At 37.9% G+C, this 20,034-nt stretch overlaps 4 protein-coding genes and 1 long non-coding RNA gene across 13 annotated transcripts; 2 read left to right on the forward strand and 3 right to left on the reverse strand.

Annotated features, from left to right (window-relative positions):
• The first annotated feature begins 3,642 nt into the window (after positions 1 to 3,642).
• LOC121802146 lies at positions 3,643 to 5,178 on the forward strand. Of its 4 annotated transcripts, none has more exons than XM_042201730.1 (2): positions 3,643 to 4,010; positions 4,164 to 5,178. In XM_042201730.1, exons 1-2 carry the CDS (start codon positions 3,980 to 3,982, stop codon positions 5,063 to 5,065), a joined length of 933 nt encoding a protein of 310 aa, XP_042057664.1. In that variant the 5' UTR covers positions 3,643 to 3,979; the 3' UTR covers positions 5,066 to 5,178. The 4 variants fall into 4 exon arrangements, with proteins under 4 accessions (XP_042057664.1, XP_042057672.1, XP_042057679.1 ...); XM_042201738.1 differs by having other exon boundaries at positions 3,643 to 4,006; positions 4,160 to 5,178; XM_042201745.1 differs by having other exon boundaries at positions 3,644 to 4,010; positions 4,160 to 5,178.
• A 445-nt stretch (positions 5,179 to 5,623) lies between these two features.
• Positions 5,624 to 7,850, forward strand: LOC121802172. Of its 4 annotated transcripts, none has more exons than XR_006050746.1 (4): positions 5,624 to 6,081; positions 6,207 to 6,967; positions 7,060 to 7,119; positions 7,582 to 7,850. It is a non-coding gene; the product is annotated as an uncharacterized LOC121802172 (long non-coding RNA). The 4 variants fall into 4 exon arrangements; XR_006050744.1 differs by having other exon boundaries at positions 5,625 to 6,081; positions 7,579 to 7,850; XR_006050745.1 differs by having other exon boundaries at positions 5,625 to 6,081; positions 6,207 to 6,956; positions 7,579 to 7,850.
• A 1,200-nt stretch (positions 7,851 to 9,050) lies between these two features.
• Positions 9,051 to 11,941, reverse strand: LOC121802185 (COMPASS-like H3K4 histone methylase component WDR5B). Its single transcript, XM_042201782.1, has 3 exons — positions 11,222 to 11,941; positions 10,091 to 10,415; positions 9,051 to 9,369 (listed from the first exon to the last, which is right to left on the reverse strand). Exons 1-2 carry the CDS (start codon positions 11,867 to 11,869, stop codon positions 10,125 to 10,127), a joined length of 939 nt encoding a protein of 312 aa, XP_042057716.1. The 5' UTR covers positions 11,870 to 11,941; the 3' UTR covers positions 9,051 to 9,369; positions 10,091 to 10,124.
• Positions 11,942 to 12,780: 839 nt separating this feature from the next.
• Positions 12,781 to 14,471, reverse strand: LOC121802194 (40S ribosomal protein S24-1). Its single transcript, XM_042201793.1, has 6 exons — positions 14,336 to 14,471; positions 14,129 to 14,204; positions 13,989 to 14,030; positions 13,419 to 13,589; positions 13,057 to 13,143; positions 12,781 to 12,982 (listed from the first exon to the last, which is right to left on the reverse strand). Exons 2-6 carry the CDS (start codon positions 14,198 to 14,200, stop codon positions 12,941 to 12,943), a joined length of 414 nt encoding a protein of 137 aa, XP_042057727.1. The 5' UTR covers positions 14,201 to 14,204; positions 14,336 to 14,471; the 3' UTR covers positions 12,781 to 12,940.
• Positions 14,472 to 15,891: 1,420 nt separating this feature from the next.
• LOC121802203 (F-box protein SKIP17-like) lies at positions 15,892 to 20,034 on the reverse strand. Of its 3 annotated transcripts, none has more exons than XM_042201823.1 (13): positions 19,586 to 20,034; positions 18,848 to 19,023; positions 18,214 to 18,411; positions 18,010 to 18,120; positions 17,698 to 17,783; positions 17,500 to 17,621; positions 17,348 to 17,412; positions 17,181 to 17,253; positions 17,029 to 17,104; positions 16,870 to 16,934; positions 16,719 to 16,793; positions 16,358 to 16,622; positions 15,892 to 16,229 (listed from the first exon to the last, which is right to left on the reverse strand). In XM_042201823.1, the coding sequence occupies exons 1-9, from the start codon at positions 19,919 to 19,921 to the stop codon at positions 17,036 to 17,038; spliced, it is 1,236 nt and encodes a 411-aa protein (XP_042057757.1). In that variant the 5' UTR covers positions 19,922 to 20,034; the 3' UTR covers positions 15,892 to 16,229; positions 16,358 to 16,622; positions 16,719 to 16,793; positions 16,870 to 16,934; positions 17,029 to 17,035. The 3 variants fall into 3 exon arrangements, with proteins under 3 accessions (XP_042057757.1, XP_042057746.1, XP_042057739.1); XM_042201812.1 differs by having other exon boundaries at positions 17,029 to 17,091; positions 19,586 to 20,033; XM_042201805.1 differs by having other exon boundaries at positions 16,870 to 17,091.

Below are 20,034 nucleotides of genomic sequence, written 5' to 3' on the forward strand. Positions count from 1 at the left end.
GCTGACCTCAGAATGTCGGTGCCCGTGGATCCGCTTTGGTACTGAGCCGTTTCGTTCGTGTAGATGTCGCAGAATCTTTTGACCTCTCTGTCGACTCGGTCAAAGTGAGCGCGAAGCATCTATATGTGTGGTGGCCGAACCCCTTCGGCTTAATCTGGTGGTAGGCCTCGGAGACTTTTTCCCAGAAACATTTCCGGCTTTGTTGATTCCCGACGATGGGATCGTATGAAACACGGATCCAGGCGTTGTACACCTCCATCGTTTCTTTGCTGCTGTACGGATGCCGGCCTAGATCCTCCTCCTCTTCCTCCTCCTCCTCCTCCTCCTCCTTCTCCTCTTCCTCCTCGCCCGCCTCCGCTTCTGCCCTGGAGCTTCCACCGTCTCGGCCTCCTCCCGGAGTGGGTTCAACGGAATAATCCTCCCGAATCTGGGATAATCCATGCGAATACCGCGGGGCAGAGGGACGAGCGTATGCATCCACGTCAAAATTGGGTGGTTGGTACCCCCCGGCGTCGACGAACCCTGGGTGCCCGGCGTCGACGAACCGGAACCACCCAATGTGTTGTACATGCTCCCCCAATCGCCGAACGCGTTGAGTTCCCACGCGCCGGAGCTGCCACCGCCGGAGTTTCCGTCGCCGGACATTTTGTGATGAGATGTTAGATGAAAATTGGAGAGGAAATGGAGATGATTTGGGGAGAGAAGATGTGTAGTTGTGTGTGAAATGAGGATGAATTAAGAGTATTTATAGAGTAAAAAAAATTAAAAAGGCTAATTAAACGGTAATATTACCGTTTACAATTTTTATTTTTTATTTTTATTTTTTAAATTCGATTTTTTTTAAAAAAAAATTATTTATTGCGTCAGCGTGACGATGCCCACTCGCGGGCAGCGAGTGGGCGTCACACATGGTGCCTGGGAGCCCCACGTCGCCTCGGCGCGTGGCGAGAAGGCTCGTCACTCGTCAAGCCGTGACGGGACGCCGGACGGGATCGGGACGAGACGGGGCGCCGCAACGCGTCGCGCCGCCATCCCGTTCCCCGTGACGGAACGCGCCCGCGTAACGCGTTGCGGGTGCCTTATGAATTGTCAATTATGCGCGAAATTTTATTTATTGAGCTGAAAGTGTGACTACACATGACCTTGATATTTTTTATGACAAGTCTACTCATTAATAATCTAAAAAACATCGAAAATATGCTTTACTATTTATATATGAAAAATGGTGATATTATTAAGATGTTTGAAAAAGACTAAAGGCCCATTTTGATCCTTAACATATTGCGATTTTTTGATTTTGGTCCAAAACATTATATTTTGAATTATTCGGTCCCTCACATTTGAAATCGGGCTGAAATCAGTCCAAAATGGACAGCGCCGTGATAAATAAATGGTCAACGGCTGTTAAGCCAATTTTGACCCAATTATGTATATTGATTACATTTTTTCATTATGTAGAAAATAAACAATTCATCTTCTTCCTTCCTCCTTCTCCTTCTTTCTCTTTCAGGCACGCAATAAAGTATATAAGCACTTTTATTTCTCTTTCATCTTCTTCCTTCTTCCCCTTTCAGTGACGCAACGAAGAACCCTAGGTATTACAGTGTCTCAAGTTCATCATCAATGAAATTGTTCCTTTTATGAACCCTTCCTTCCGTGAATGCTTCAAGATTTTGATTAAATTGATTTCTAATGGACCGAATTTGAAGTGATTGATTGTTGGAGGTAAAAAAATAAGGAATGCAGATGGAATTGATGTGATGAATTTTAGGATTTTTCTACTTTTCCTTCGATTTGGTCAATCGATTTCAATGTCATCGACTTGGTTGGTTTCTATTCGGTTTCGTCGCCAGAGCCGTTAATGAGGAGGATGAAGGAGGCACAAGCCAGGGCTAGGATGAGCCCGTCGAGGCTGAGCTAGGGGCAGTCGCCAGCGGATTTGAATTTGGCGAGGTTTTGCTTGGATTTGATGTATTTGACGGCGGTGATGGCGAAGGAGAGGCCCTGGGCGAGCTAGATGCCGAGGAAGACGGTGATGGGGATGAGGTTGTAGGCGAGGTGCATGAGGCTGGTGGCGCCGAGAGGAGGAGGGCGGCGGAGGTGAGGATGCCGGCGGCCATGACTTCGGGGAGGGCGAATGAGGGGTTGGAGTATTTCAGAGTATTTGATTAATTCATTTTTGTATTTTCATTTTACATTTATTCTAAATAAAATTTAAGTAGTTGAAGTAATGAAGTTTGAGATGATGAAAAATCTAGAATGGTAAACAATCAGCTTAATTGTAGTGTTGTTGTAAACAATCTGGAGTGGTGGAACAATTTGTGTTTTCTTTGGAATGGTGAGATCAAGAAGAAGTGGTACAAACTTGGTTGCACACCAAGTGTTTGATAAAACACCCATTCCAAAATTCAAAATAAATTTATTAGATTTGGGTTAATTAGATATTAGACATTAATAAAATATACTCCCTCCGTCCCGCACTACTCGCACTTATTTCCTTTTTGGGCGTCCCAAGTTACTTGCACTCTTTCCATTTTTAGTAAAAAATTTCATCTACAGCCGTCATTTTTTACTTTCCTATACACTCATTCCTTAATCTCCGAGCCGAAAAGGAAATGAGCGAGTAGCCCAGGACGGAGGGAGTATTTATTAACTTAATCCGGTCAAAATGTAATTAAAATTCATTGACCGTTAATTTTTTGACGGAACCGTCCAAAATGGACCAAATGTGACTCGTTTTTATTTGTGAGGGATCGAATAATTCAAAAGATAATGTTTTGAACCCAAAAAAAAAAAATCGCAATATGTTAAGGACCAAAATGAGCCTTTAGTCTTTCAAAAATCATCTTAAATTTGCAAAATGTGTCAAAATTTTGTAATATTTAATCGGCACTTTAACTATTTACTTTCTTAAGTTCGTATGTCACTTCTTTCCATATGTCACAATAAATATGTAAATCGACTTAGAATGTGACAATACTATATGGTGTTACATTGAAGCTGTAAGAGAGGGATATCACCCAAATTGGTGGGACAGTTGATAAAATTAAGTATTGATGTTAATTGTCATATCTATTCAAATTTTGCAAAAATGAATGAAATAAAATACAGTGCATTTTGGTTCCTAATCTATTTTTTAGGTTATAGTTGGATGTACCATTTTGGAACATCATTTTCCAACTTACTTTAGTGTCAAAATAGGCCCCTAACCTATTTTTTTAGGCATCTATATCTTTCACAACCCCCCCCCCCCCCCAAATTTTCTAATAGGAAATATTAAAAAATCTTCTCAATATATATAACTCAAAAAGAGGCCCAAATTTTCTAATAGGAAATATTAAAAAATCTTCTCAATATATATAACTCAAAAAGAGGACCCCAACCTCCCTCACATACTACAATTAATTTTCCAATTTCTTATCATTGTATTATATAGAGTTAAAATATGTTAGGTGATAGAAATGGGACATGATTAGAAAGCTATTAAATAAAACCTACTTTGATTTAGGTGGATTTGCACTTCTTTAATAACCCTTAGTTGGGTTCATAAATATTAATGTAACATTTCGACCAACCCCATAACTTTTTTTTAAAAGAAATTGAATCTTGGCAATAAATACTAATGTAACATTTCGACCAACTTATTAAAAAAGATTGAATCTTGGCTTGTGGTAAAAGATTCAAGTTATGATTCACTGGCATGCCAGTGCCAAGGATTATGCTGTTTCTTCCTTAATTATATCTTGAAATGAATTTTTGTCTTATTTTATCCATCACCATTATTTGATTTTATCCAAAGTTGAAAAAATTGAAATATCTTCTATAAAAGTGATATATATGAATACTGCTAAGATCACATTTGTGAAGCTGAATCCTCTTCTCCTTTTCTGATCCTGCAAGAATCAACAAAGAAACCAGATAAAAATCCAATCTTTTTCTTCTATGATGCCAAATCAACTCAAGAATCACACATGGTTTGATGCTTCTTGAAACACCATCTCATCTTGTAGGTTTGATTCTCTCCTTCTCTTCAATCTCTCAAGAGATAAGATTATTTGGAAGATCAATCATATCAAATAATTGATCCCATCTATCTATCTATAGCAAAGATTTGATTTTTATTATTTCAAGATTCATCATTTCCCCTTCTCATAAATAGCCAGGATCAAGAGGGCTTCAATCAAATGGTATGATGAAGGATTTCCCATCTTGCTTTGGTGAAAATGGAGTTCAAGTTGCAGATTCATCACCCTCAACAACCACCACAACCAGAGCTCAAAATCTTGTCTCATGCATCTACCACCACCACTCCCACTCTTTCTCTGGCTTCATCACAGTCACATGGATCAAGAATCTCATGGCACAGGCGCTGAGCATCGCGGTCGAGAGCTCGGCCAGCGACAGCCTAGGGAGAGTGGACATCAGGCCATGGCTCTTCTCCAAGAGAAAAGGGTCCAAGAAAATGGTGGTGGACTCCACAAAGGTAGACATCTACTGGGACTTATCCTCAGCCAAGTTCGGGTCGAGCCCCGAGCCCTTAGAGGGATTCTACCTAGCCATAGCACTAAACCAAGAACTCTCCCTACTTCTTGGAGATTTGAAGAGTGAAGCCTACAACAAGATTGATCACCATCCATCACCATTTGCATCAAAGACCAGTTTTCTTGCTAGGAAAGAACACATTTTTGGGAAGAGATTGTACCATTCGAAGGCGCAGTTTTGTGCCAAGGGGTGCTTGCACGATATAAGAATCGAGTTTGATCCGAATGAGAGATTCGGGAAGTGTTTGACTGTGTTTGTGGATAGGAAGGCAGTGTTGCAAGTGACTCACCTTCAATGGAAGTTTAGGGGCAACCAGGCTATCTTTGTGGATGGAGTTTGTGTGGAGGTGTTTTGGGATGTTCATGGCTGGCTCTTCGATAGCGTCGCCGGCAGCGCCATCTTCTTGTTTAGGACGCAGGCGCAGCCGGGGGCGCCATCGTCGGAGGATTGGCAAAGATGGAAAGACACACCTTCACATAGTCTTGGTTTTTCACTTGTGTTGTGTGCTTGGAAGAGTGAATAGTGTAGCATAGTATTGAGTTTAGTTTTGGTGTTTGGTTTTTTGTTATGTGTGGGGTTTTTGTACATTATGATATCATTACAAATATGAAGATATACCATTTGTTTTTCCTTTTATAGCATGATAGTACCTGAGCAAAACATGGCATTTTATTTATTTGAATACTTCTCTTTAAAGTTTCAACTCAATTTTCAACAATGAGCAATATACACATTTGCACACTCTGAATTGATGCTTGCCCTTGGCCATGTTATACAGAGTCTCGAGTCGAAAACAAGAAAGGTTGAGTGGCGACTGACGTATATCACTAAAAAAAAAACGCCTGTTTGCAAGCACATATTTACAAGCACAGCATGTGCTCACAAATTCTTGCAGAATTGCGAGTAAAAAGCTCTTGCTTGCTATTTTGCGAGCAAGTAGTGCTCGCAAACAATAAATTAGTTTTTACATCAAAAGTTTTTACTTGCTCGCAAACAATAATTTAGTTTTTACATCAATAGTTTTCTAGTAAACGAATTGTGCTTGCTACACTGCTTGTAAATTTGCGAGCACAATTAATAGTGCTTGCAAAATTATTGCTACTAGTAACTCTTATCCAGATGCATCTTCCTCATTTTTTTTCCACCTCATTCTCTTTCTTCTCTTTTTTGTTTGCGATTTCTTCAACTGTTATCTTTCTCATTTTTTCCGTTCCTTTTTTCCCTGTCTATTTTCTTGCTTTTACGATTTCCTCAGTGAAATAATGGGCCGCAAACCCTACACTGAAAATACTTCTCAAAATTTCTCACCGCCTAATTCTTTTCCCAGCCTAATTCTCACCATCTCTCTCAATTCTCAAAATTCTCACCGCCAATCTCTCTCCCTAAAGAAACCCTAAACCTCCCCCTCTCTCGTATCATCTCTCACGAAACCATCTGCTGCTCTCTGATTCATTTCATCCCTGCGCCTTCGAACAGTTATTAGCGGCGAGATTCGATCAGAGGAACAAACGCTGCCGCGCAAAGCTTCTCGAAGAGCAGGTATGTTCTGCTCCAGGTCTCCAGCGTTTCTGTTATTGATTTTTTTCAGATTGCTTTTTCTGATCTACTTTATTTATCACCTAGATTCACGATTCTAGCGTTTCTGTTGTTGCTTTTTTTTTCAGATTGTTTAAATTGAGAGAATGAGTAATTGGATCCCTTGAAGCCGAGACTCTAGTGAATGAACTGCTTCTGGACTTTTGTAATGAATTATGTAGATATGTGATCCATATTTGAGTGGAATGTTGAGTTGGTTAACTGCTTTCGTGATTGAGATTGCATTGAGTTCGATGCAATTGTGATGTTCATTTGATGTTGTTTACTCTTTACATTGTAAACTGGAAATTAATAAATTAAATCATTAGTAGCATTAGATAATTGAGTTAACCATACATTAAACAATATTGAGAAATAGGGAGGTGACGTTTAGCTATATGTTAGCTATGGATTGCTCACTGCTCACTTACAATTATATTTTTTTATAGTCATCCGTTCATTGTTAAACCCATCTCTAGTCAAAATTTTGACTGGAATAGAAAGGTTGATTAAATTTTATAAGAAAAGTTAAGAAACAGAACCATAAATATAGGTATTGATTATTGAAGGAGATTCACTATTGCTCCAGCTATGTTTATGTGTTGTTTCTCACAATCATAAAAAACACATTAGTATTGATCCCATATCTTCATGTGATTGTACATAAAAATGGAGTATAAAATATATCATGTTGCAGATTTGTGCTTCCGTTAGAGGGCACAAAGTTATATAACTAACCCAATAAAATCAACTCACCTCGTTTTTCATTGATTAGGAGCTGCCAACTGTGTGAATACTACAAAATCCTCAATCGGTTTACACACTTATCTGATTTCTAGGTGAAATTATGGTTAGATTTTCAATTTCTTAGTTATTTCCATGTGGATTTTGAAGGTTTCACTTTTATTTGTATTTTTTTTTATGTATTTTCATCATTTGCAGATTTGTTTACTTCTATGTAAATTGTAACGATGTGAAAAACTTGGAGAAATTTTCAAAGGGGTAAGAGTCCATTCCTGCTGGAAAATAAACATCGTTTCGAACTTTATAAGTTGCAAAAGCTTTTGATTTACTGAGATTTATGTGCGGTAGAAACCAAATTTGATTATTGAGCTCACTGATTTTAGTTCTAAGGGGATATTTCATTTTGAAGTAGTCTTTCAAGCTGCAAACTGGTAATAGACATATCTCCTAACTGTACCATTTCTCATTTGCAAAATTCATGTTTCTGCAAATGAATGAATATGCTTTGAGTGGGTGTGATTTCCTTAACTACCATTCCGTCATACCAGAAAATTGATCTTAAACTACCTGATTTTGACGGCCTACACATTGTGTTATATGTATTAATTTCTTGAGAGTTTCCTTGATCTCAGTGAAAGTATGGAGCCACATATGAAGTAAGTATATTATTGGTCCTAAACCTAGATTATGTTAATATGAGTGTTTCTGTCAATGCAGCAGGAAATCGAAAAATTGCGGGAGCTGGTAAAGGTCCGTAGTCAACAAATTCAAGAGAGGAGGAGAAGAAGTGCATAGATTTAGGGAGTGTTAGGTTTGACATCTATGTTTATGGAAGAAAAGGGAGTTTTTTTTTTCTATTCTAGCTTCATGGTCTGCAAGTTATGAAATAGTGGTGTTTGACAGTTATCATTTTGGAAGATTCAAATCATTCGTTTGGTTTGAAGTGTAAAACTATATTTTTAATTTTATGTAAAATTTAAATTTTGTCATTCTTTTGATTAATTTCATAGTATAATTTTAAAAAATAAACCCAAATATTAATTTGAAAAAAATAATAATAAATCAAAATATTACCGAACTTGTAGAAAAAAATAGTACTCAGTTTGCGAGCACAGCTGTGCTAGCAAATAGCTCAGAAAATGGAATTATTTTTCGAGCACATATGCAAGCACAAAAGAGGTTTCAGCAAATTTGCAAGGAAAAAAGGTGCTTGCAAAGTAATAATTCGACCACTAGATTTTGAAGCCATTTTGCGAGCACCGGTCAATGTGCTCGCAAATTTTTCAGCATGTGCTTGCTAAAATGCTTGCATTTTTTGCGACGAGCCAAATGGGTAGTACCCTTCGTGCTCGCAAAGTGCTTACAAAATGACGTTTTGCGAGCATATTTGGTTATTTGCAAGCATTTTGGTGCTTGCAAAACACCATTTTTTTTGTAGTGATACGTAGTACATGGTGTAACTTCATCCGCTTGGCAATGTTATTATAGTCTAGTCCGAATGACACGTCATTTTAAGTAAAGTAGAGGGAAAAAATAACTAAATATTTAATGAGTAGAAAGTGGATAAAACAAACTAAAAGGGAAAGAATGAACAATTTATTTAGAATCTGCACATAAGTTTGTGTGTTTAAGTGACGGGACTCAGAAAGTTGGATAAAATAAATTAATCACTATACTTTAATTTTAATAATTAATTATTTTAAAAAGTAGCAAATAATTATGAAAATAAGTTGTGGGCTATCTATATTTATTATTATTGGACCTTAACCTAACATAGAGAGAAAGAGAGAAGAGAAAAATCGCATTAAATTATTATGAAACGTCGATAAATTGCTCTCTGAATTGCTAGCACGACTTCTCCAACGGCAACGCCATCCGTCTCTTTCTCTAGACACCAAAAATTTGTAAGCATGTTTTATATGGAGTATCTAACACAAGTAAGAGAGATATTACTTTTTGCTAAAAATAAAAATTACCCGCTGAAATTTTTCAAAATAAAAAATGAGTCGATTGATAAGGAAAGGAAGGAACGGAGAGAGTGCAGTATAGATTCAGGTTCTTGTTTGGTTTTTGTCATGTGTGGGGGTTTTTGTACATTATGATATCATTACTAAATTCGAATATACCATTTGTTTTTTTCCCTTTTATAGAATGATGATGATGTTGCCTGAGCGAAACAGGGTATACTCTTGATTTAAATACTACTTCTGTTTGAACTCATTTCTATAAACAAAGTAACAAGCTAAGAAAAAGGTTTAAAAGAGAGTTTCAATTAGCAGCAACAATTTCCACTACACATTACAAAGCAACTGCAGCTATTTCATGTTTCTACTGCTTGCCTTGCCCGCCAATCTTCTTAAAAACAGCACGGTGCAACTTCATCAGCTTCACGATGTTATTATAGTCTAATCCGAAGAGTTGTCACCATATAGCTCCGGATAGTATGATTGGTGGAATCGGCTCCTTAAATCCCTGTTTGACAGAGCTCCATGATTTGAAGAATTTCAACTGTCCAAGATAAAGAATTTCATATCATTCACAGAAATCGCTGAGATTTCATTCTCAGATAATCAATCGGTTTCCTAACTCAGCTAGATAATAGATATAGAGGAAGAATGATAATAGATATGCAACCATTGACGTATGAAACCAATGTGTTCAGTCAGTAATTCGTATTACTTCTTCTATTATTAAACAAAACATCAAGTCAAGTCAAATGATAATCTAATTATGATGAAGTGAGAAAAGACCAGATAGATGGCAGGAAATATCAACATTTACTAGACAAGAAAATTCGAAATTAATGAAAATGCTATTCCTGGACATCAGTTGCAAACAGTGTCACCCTCTACATAGCAATTTCTTTCTATCACGTTGTTTTATCAATGCAAAATTCAGAAAGCTGGACTGAAGATACATCACACACCGCAAAAACATGTTTTGTGGCACTAATAGGTATAGTATCACAAAGAAGCTAAAGATACAGCAACCTCAAAGGCTCGACCGATATCCAAGCAAAGAAAAGAAGCGTTATATGATGGAAAACACTGGCATAGTACAATTCAAATTTAAACCAGTTTCAAAAACAAATGCAGAGGACGGAGATCCAAATGCTCAGGCATATTAAGAAATCACGCAACAATAATTCTACTCTACTATTTGAGCGTAAGCACCATCCAAAGGAATAGAAAATTGATACTCTAGCCATTTACAGAGAAAAACCTCTAACCTGCTAGTGCTTGCTAACTATGTCTCGATATATATTATTGCTGAACCCAGACCCTCACCGTCTTGTCCTTCTCAAGTCCAGCAGATATAATCATATTCAATGTGGGGTGACATGCTACAGAAATAACAGTATCTGTATGGCCTTCGAGTTTCTGAAGCATTTTCCCCTGTAGATTCCATAAGTATACACACTTATCCTCGGAGCCACTGACAATTAACTTTTCGCTGTCGCTGCTGACAGAAAATGTTGGAGTTATGCAGTAGACTCTGTTCGTGTGGCCTGTATATAACCTTATGCTCTTCCCAGCTGCGTGGTTCCATAACTTCTGCAATCAAGAAAATTCATATGTTAGAACTAAATTGCACCACCACCACTACACATAAACTCTTACAGTGATTAATCCAATTATACCCACCAAAATGCTATCAATTTATACAAACTATGGTCGTTGCATTCACTAAAGACCCGAAATTTTAACAATTTCTCTCATTCTAAGCATACATCAAAGTCTAATATGCATAAATAGGCAAACTGTAAATACTATCCGCCTACATAAAAGCATATTTGATACAGAAAAAAGCTAAATCATTTCCCCTCTGTTAAGTTCAAATCCTGTAACAAAAGCAAAATTTGGAAGCACGATTTGTCAATGATCTCCTCAACTCGCATCTAACACAGTTGATAATGCAAAGCCTAATACTTCCAACTCCATACATAAAAGCTCAATATATTTTCACCATTTCTCTCATTCTAAGCATACATCAAACTCTAATATGCATAAATAGGCAAACTGTAAATGCTATCCGCCTACATATAAGCAGATTTGATACAAAAAAAAAGCTAATACATTTCCCCTCTTTTAACTTCAAATCATGTAAAAACAAGGCAAATTTTGGACGCACGATTTGTCAATTATCTCTTCAACTCACATCTAACACAACTGATAATGCAAATCCTAATACTTCAAAATCCTTACACGAATCAACAATTGAGCTTTGTAAAAATTTCAAAATTTGGAAGCTCGATTCGCCAATGATCTCTTCATCTCATATCTAACACAATCGATAACGCAAAGCCTAATACTTCCAATTCCATACACGAATCAACATCGAGGTTGAAAAAAAGACTTACAAGATTATCATCAAGCGTCGCAACAAGGACAAACTTCCCATTTGGCGAAAACTTGGCAAACGACACCGCCGGCACCGTGACATCAATCAGCGTCTTCACCCAGGCCCCAGTGTCCGCATCCCAAACCTTACACGAGCCGTCGTGGCTCCCGGAAACGATCAAATTGCCGTCTCTGTTGAAACTCGCGGACGTGACCGGCATCGTGTGCGCATGGATCACGTGCACCGCCTTCCCCGTCTTGACGTCCCAAACCCGAACGGTGTCGTCGAAGCCCCCGGAGACGAGGAGATTGGACTGCGTGTTGAAATTGACGCAGAAAACCCTGTCGGTGTGGCCGCGGAGGACCTTGACGCACTCGGCGGTGCGGACGAGCCAGATGCGGAGGGTGCGGTCGTCGGAGGCGGAGCAGATGTAGGTGGAGTCGGAGGACCAGGAGAGGTCGCTGACGCCCTCGGAGTGGCCGATTAGGTGGGAGATTTGGGTTAGGGTTTGGGTGGAGTAGACGATTAGGGTTTGATCGAGGGAGGCGGAGGCGAATAGAGAGCCGTCGTTGGAGAATTTGACGCAGGATACGGCGAGGGTGTGGTTGGAGAGTATTTTACGAAGGCGGTAGGGGCGGATCGCCGCCGGTGGCTGGGTGCTGGACATGGCTGCCGTTGAAGCAACGGCGTAGCGCCTAATTTTCCTCTTTATAACTAACTAACAACTCTTCTTCGGTTTTACTCAGAAATAATTGCACTTTAGCCCCCATAAATAAAAATTCATTCCATAAAATCGATATTGGTTGATGAAATTTAATAATGCCAAATTTTAGAAAATAAAAAAATTCCTGTATTTATATATTTTAAAGGGATATTGGCACCTAATATCATCAAACTTTCAAAAAGTTGAGTTTTCCATTAATTTTGAAATTGACAAATAATATCACGAACTTTATCCTGAGTTTGTTATTTCCCATCAATGAAAAAATTCGGGCTATATTAATAGATTGAAGAACAAATTTGTAGAGTGTGTTTCAAGACAAACTATTCTCAAATATTGAAAATCTTAAAACTCTCGAAATTGTTGTCGAAAAATTATGTAAAAATCCGTATCTTGATATTATTTGCCAGAATTTTTTCGTTGGTGGAGAATAACAAACTCAACATAAAGTTCGTGATATTATTTGTTAATTTAAAAGTTTATGATAAAAACTCAACTTTTTGAAAGTTTCATGATATTAGGTGCCAATATCCCAATTTTAAAACACTAGTTAGTATAAATCATAAATTTTTCACTCCACTATATTTCATTTATTTGGAGAATTACTTCATAAAACTGGGATTTTGATTACACTTAACCTCTCCTCTCCCAAATAAGAAGTATATAAGAGAATAAAAAACAAAACTCTTTTTATTTTTTGAACATTTATAAACCATGCAATACTTGGATAGAGTGTATAAAAACAGGCAGTTTAGTAATGTTTCGACGGCATAATCACAATTTCTGATAGACAACATAGTTAATAATGTGTGCAACTTTGCAACATATGATTGTGTGCAAGGAAAATACTCTGATGATACAGATAAAGCAAGAGTTTGAGACTTCAGTAACAATCCAAAAATATTGTGCCTGTTTAACATTAAACGAGTAGCTAAATTAACATTAAGATAAAACAAAATATACTGTCATAAGAAAATCGTCACGACTCCAAATCCAAAAAAGTGAAATATCAAAAACTTATTTTTTCTTGCCAGCCTTAGCAGCATCTCCGGCTTTGGTCTGCAAAAAAATTACAGACGCGATTAGCACACGTAAAGGTACAGCGATTTAGTTGAAGGGATACAATATCACACCTTCTTGACACCACGGATTTTCTTTGCCCTGTTCTTCCTTTCCTTCATCTGCTTCCTTGACTTCTCAATCTTGGTGTCAAGACCATTCTGCAAGCAAAAATTCCACACATAAACATGTACTATCCGAATAAGGAAAATAACTAGTGTGAAGTTCATGACTGTAGAGGTTATTCAGATAATCTGATCATAACAATGGTAGCCAATTACGGCAGCAGCAAAAGATTGAACGTATAAACTGAACATCTGGCCAAGATTGTTTTTCTAATCAGTCAATACTTATTAAGAAGTAAGAACATATCATACATGAACAAAATGCTTGACAACAGTTTGAACTAGACATACAAATAAAGTGAGGTTGTTACCCTGATTAGCCTGTACTTAGGCTCGAATTTCTTAGCATTCTCAACAGAATCATAGATCAAGCCAAAACCAGTAGATTTGCCACCACCAAAGTGGGTCCTGAACTTGAATACAAAGATGGCATTCGTGTCCTTAACCTCGTACATCCTTGCCAACTTCTCCTTCAACTCGGCCTAAAGCAATTACATATTGAACTAAGCGAATACGAAAACAAATGGGGAAAAGTAAATGAAATTACATTTATACTATCAAAGAAAAACATATCAAATGGCATAAATACTTAGTTAACAAATCTTATAAATTTGCTCAGAAACTACCTAAGCAACTTCAAAGCATTATCACTATATGTAATTCAATTTCAATACAGCCCCCTATACGGCTATACATAAACACTGAATTTAGTGGGAGGAATAACTGTGCCCTACAATTGAAACATTGCTAAGAATATAGAAATTGACGTAATTTTGATAAAGGCAGATCATTTCCGCTAAAAATCAATTGAAAAAAAAAGTACAAAAAAAGAACAATACTACAATAACATAACAAAACGTATAAATTAAACGAGAACAAACCTTAGAAACATTGGCCCTTCCTGGATGCAATACATCAATGATCTACAACACAATCAAAAACAGAAAACAGAGTTTCAAATCAGTGAGCTAAACTGTGACAATCAATTACAAAAAATCGGGGGAAATTCGGCAATACATACAAATTGCTTCCTGGAGAGGAGACGGTTAGTCATGAACTTCCTGGTCCTGATAGTAACTGCCTTGTCCGCCATTTTTCTGTAACAAAGAGGAAATATTAACCTAATTCACCTCGATTTGATTTCGAACTGAATGGAGAAGACTATCTACGTATTTAACAATGCAATTCTAAAAGGAAAATCTGAGGGATAGAGAATTCGAGAGATTACGGCGTGGTTCAAGCAGATCGCCGAATGCCGCTGCTCTTGGAAGCTGAGATACGTCGTTCGTTGAATGAAGGCGCGAGCTTTAACCCTAGGGTTTTCTAGTTCATATTTATTGGTTCTGGGCTCAATTGGGCCTAAATCTTGATGGGATAAATGTTTTTTTAAAATATTGTATTATGGGCTTTAGATGTATTTTAACAAACTTTTAGCATTGGAAACTTAATGCCAAAGGAAGATGAAATATGTTGGTCTAGTCTAGTGGAGTAGGATTATCATAATTTGATTTTACAGTAATTTTATTTTAATAAATTATTGATGTATTATTCAACCTCAATAAATTATACTAGTGCATCTGTCCCATTTAAGTGGAGTATTTATATTCTGATATAAAATTCTTTGTAGTATTAGTTAAATCAGTTTTGTGTGTTAATTGAAAAAGATAATGGAGTAGAGAGTGGTATTTCAGTTTTAGAAATTTGTCATTTCAAGTGGAACTTCTTCAAATGGAAAACGTGCCACTTAAGGGGATTGAGTATTTGTGCAACAAGTGAATAAATAAGTTAACCTAATAATATGTGTAACGACCAGACTTCTTGATTTGTCTTTGCATAATAACACAAGTCTTTTAACATATTTTGTCTTCATTTACACGCTCATGAGAAACTTTCTAGGGGGTCACTCATCCCAAAGAATTGCTCCGTACTAAACACGTTTAATTTTGGAGTTCTTACGAGATACACGTTGAAAATCCATTCTTTGCTCAAATAGCATATTCGCAAAATCCCTTCTTTCTAGTGTCTTTTAGTTTATTCATGAAACTTTTCACTTCATATGTAGGACTTGCTTCTTGTTCGTGTCCTATACATCGACGTTTACTCGCAGGGGCCGCTCTTTGTCCGTATGCCTACACACAGACGTTCACTCATAACTTTTTGCCCTGAACATTTGAATATGCCTCTATGATAGTTTAGTCTGATGAACAAAAAGTTCACTCATAAAAATACGAGTGATTTTTTCCTTACGATTAACACATTCTACAATCATACATCAGAATGGACTCGAAACACTAAGCCGTGTTTCATCGCCAAGAGAGTAACTAATAATTCATCATGCCTATAGCAAAAAATAACTAAGTTAGGACCGAATTAAGGTAACATAATAAATGTGGTACATTTTTTAATTTTAAAAAATTATGGAGGGATTTACATATTCGCCATTTTATATTAATGGGTGGGTTTTACTTTGGTATCTCATTTTGATTACTTTTTATTTCGCTATTTCTTTATCATGTAAGACAAGCACAAAACATAACTACAGGTCCTTTTACTTCGATTTGTTTTCCCGACAAGTTAGAGTTTTTTAGTTTTATTAGATCCTTTTATTTCGTTAAATATATTCCAATTTATCAATTATTAATATACTAGTAAATTCCATATCATATTTTAAGTTAGAGTTTCACTTACATCGTTTATAAGCAAAAGACGAAATCAGTCCAAGTCAAATTAAGGTGTATACCCATTTAATCGAGCATACAACGCAAAAAACGATTGAAATTTAGATTACCTCCCAAAAACAAAAACCATAGAGATTTAGATAATAAATAGAACTTAATGTAAGTAACTCCTATGATCCTTTCTGCAGGTTCAAATGGATAAACAAAGCTTGAAACCTGAGCTAACTAATCGAGACTTACGACAATCTGCAGGTCCTCGTAAACAGGAATGTGAGTGTGTATACACCAGCCGGTGACCTGTAAAAAAAATCACAATCTATGCAGCAGCCGATGAATTGCCACGGTCAACAATGCTCGGAGAATGAAAATCCTCATGTTAATGCAATAAGGATCGCACTGAATTTGCATTGCGTGTAGGAGTATCGACAGGAGGAGTCAGGACACCTGATAGCTTGCAATGAAGTTTACGAATCAGAATTCCTCATAACCAGAAACATGGTTTCATTAAATTGAAAAAGCAGCAACATCATGTGGATTAATTTATGCAACAGTTTCATCTCGTGAGTCGTGACCTGATGAGTTTCATCTTGGAGATTGTACCAGTTATACAGCCGGTTCCACTGGACCGAGATGCTGACATCTCTCTCTCTCTATAAATCATCCACCTCATCTGAACTCTCATCATGGACTGGAAACCCGGCATTAGGGTAGTCCTCGTTGCCACTACTGTGGTCGCTATTATAACTGCTCTCCGATGAGGTAGTGAATGCATATTCCCCAGAGGGTGAGTTGGTATCGTTGTTGACATCACTGCTGGTCATTGGCTCTTCCACAAAACTGAGCTTGAGAAACAGGGCTTCATATTTGAGTAAACTAGTGGAAAAACATCTACTATACGAAGTTCACATGTACAAAGAACAGAAAATTAGTTACCTTCCTTCGGCAGGAAAATCTGCATGCACCTTTAGATTGGGCCTTTCTTCCAGTAACTCGCGTAAAGACATGAAACTGCATAATTGTTGCGTCACTGTAGTTCGAATAGATAAAAATCGAAGTTGCGGCAACAGCATATATCAGCATGTACCTTGGGGTGTAACATCTCTGGTACCAGTCGTCATCAGATGCAAGCCCCTCTCAATTGGATACGTCCTATCAACAGGCAATGAGAAATAATTACTTAAGACACAGGAAAAAAAAATGGAAAATATTAAGATTTATGACATCGGTGAGATTGGATTCTGACAAGGTTCTTAAGAAGCTTGAAACGTCCTGCAAGAATCGCCGAAAGCAACCTGGAAACTTCTGCCTGAATGATACAGCTTAAATTTTGAAAACTATATAATCAATTTTGTAATATACTCTTGTCGTATTTACTAAAAATACTCAATTCCTTACTTCTCTCAGATGCGTACAATCCCGTAAAATCAAAACTTCCAGTAAGCTTCCACCTCCACTGCCACCTAGGTTTCTACAAGCAGAACGTAAAAAACATGAATGATGACATGTGTATGAAGAGGACAAAGGGGAAAAAGTCCTTCAATATCCAAGGAAACTCCACATACCTAAGAAATTCACCAGTGATGGCATAGGACATTGTAAAGTCAACAAACTTCAAATTACGCAATCCCTGCATGGACAAAGTATAACAATAACAACCCTATTCAAGACGAGTGGGAGAATACAAAAAGGTGAATGAAAGGAAAAGGAAGCATACCTTGACAAGATCACGGACTTTACGGTCATGCAATTTAAACCCTCGAAGTGCTAATGAGGATAAATATGGGCAATTGTTGACTATGTCATTGCATGTTGCTAATGTTAAGCTGTCATCTCTACCTGAGAGGTAAAAAACACATGAGCAAAAATTTCTTTTGACCTGCAAAACGTGGCTGAAGTCTGGACAATTATGCACCTGTTTCGGATGATTCAAAATATAGACGTCCTATTAGGGGACAAGATCTACTCACAGACTCCAGGGTATGCCGCAGCTCCACATGTCTGCAAAGGAGATGTATACTCATGTCAGAACAACTGTTACTCAGACAGGCAAATTAACTTTTGGGTTTCATCCTTAATGCAACATATCTGTATAAACATACTACAATATTTTGTTCACCAATAGGTATGACGCTCTGAATATGTGCATCGAGAGATAACAATGCAATAAGACGTAGAAACCAACTCAGAATTACAATTTAAGCAACAAATAGATATTGATACTCACAGGCCAACAATTTCTAGATCAAGCAAAGAAGGGCAAGCTGATATAGCAGCTCCCAATGCTGCATTGTCCATTCTTTCTATGTTATAAAGGTGTAACTTTTTCAGAAGAGCCCTGAAAATTGAAGACAGGAAGATAAGTAAAACAGTAAATGGAAAGACCTTTTTATGAAATGCTAGAAATACTCCATAAAGCAACAAAAGTTACCCTGGAGCACCACCATCACTGATCAATGGTGCCAAGCAAGACCTAGTAAGTACAAATGTCTCCTTTCCCTGTCTTGGCCTTTTATCATTCCATGAAAATTCTGATGTATCTGATGAATTTCTCATAGAATAAACGAGTGTTTGGGACAAACCTAGTGATGCAACAGGTGGGCTAGGGACAATCCCAAGCTTAAGGGACCTACAAATGGTAAGATGATCAAAGTTCGTGGCGCAGCATTGTGAACACGTGTATTAAACATCTGCAGATACCCCTTTCACATAGATGTAGGCTATGAGGATATGCAAATATTCAAGCATTTCACAATGGCCAGCCATTTCCAGATAAAGCATCACAAAAAAAAGCTAAAAAGAAGCATAGCGCTGATGATTCTCGAATCCGTATTGTCATTATTACCGAACTTGAAAGCAGTTAGATACCAATTCTTGTACTGGAATACTAAACTAAATGCACTATTGAATCGACCAGGATGCATGATCTCAGCCCACACACTAACTGAAGTAAAAAAGAAATACAACACATATCCAGACATTCTAAGATAGAGCAGAGTAGCAGACACAGAAAACAGTTCTCCCAGGAGCTCATATAAAGAAAAACAAATGGTCATAGCCCTTACCGCAGTACTTTTCCCGCTCGTTGAATCATTGTGGAAACTACTACGTTATTGACCCTTGGAACAGTCGTGGTTAAGTTAATATTGGCATAGCACAATGGATCAGCAGCACACTTATTGAAGAAGGAGCATGTAGCAGCAGCATGACACACACTCTGTGTATCGAGCAACGAGAATACCTGAACAAAGAGTAAATGCGAACATCATGAATCATAAATCCTCCACTTACTTTAACTACATAAAAAACCTAAGTGATAGAAACTTCTTATATGATAAACTCTATCTATTCAGTAAGAAAACATCATCCGCGCAGGAATACCTAAAATTCAGCTCAATTCAGAAAATTGGTCACTAACTCAAGAGAACTTGTGCAATCCACAACAAATTATTTACATTGCTAGAATGTTGACAGTTGCTCAATTGATCAAAAGCTAATAGAAGATCGATCCACCACGATCTCGGCGTAACTAATCGCAGGAAGACCTACAATTCCAGCTCAATGCATAAAATAGGTAACTAAGTACTAACTCAAGTGAACTTGTGCACAGAAAGAATCCGCAACACATTATTTACACTGATATAATGTTCACGCTCACGCAAACAGTAATGCAGCTCAATGGATCAAAAGCTAATAGAAGATCGATCCACCACGATCTCGGCGTAACTAATCACAATCCAGTAGAAGAAGCATCTGTAAAATTATGAACTACCTATTACCTAGATCTTCAAGTAGCAAATCACCTTAATAGTGAGATCGGACGGTAGAGCCCAAACGGCGGCGTTGTGCATGGAAGCCAGCCTCCTAGCGGATCGCTTGGCCGCTTCAGTGAGCGCGGAACCGAGACGGAGCGCGCGATCGACGACGTCTTGCTTCTCGGAATCGCGGGGGCAGGACTCGACGATTCGACCGACGGCGAGGTCGAGAGCGATCGCGGAGGAATCGCGGAAATGGAGGAGAGACTCCAATAGCGCGTCGAAATGATCGGAATCGGAGGTCGAATTTTCGGTATGGGTGGTGTAGCAGGGGCGCTTGAGCTTGGGATTGGGAGAGGCGGCGACGGCGTCGCGGCTATCCATGGCGATTTCGAAGGGGATTCCCGCTTCCTTTTTCTCTGTGTTTGTGCGGTTTCGCCTAGTCAAGAGTGAAGGGTTTGGGTAGACACGTGGATTTTAATTCTATTCATTTATTT

The sequence above is a fragment of the Salvia splendens genome, chromosome 1 (assembly GCF_004379255.2).
Source record: "Salvia splendens isolate huo1 chromosome 1, SspV2, whole genome shotgun sequence".
In the NCBI taxonomy this organism is placed as follows: domain Eukaryota; kingdom Viridiplantae; phylum Streptophyta; class Magnoliopsida; order Lamiales; family Lamiaceae; genus Salvia; species Salvia splendens.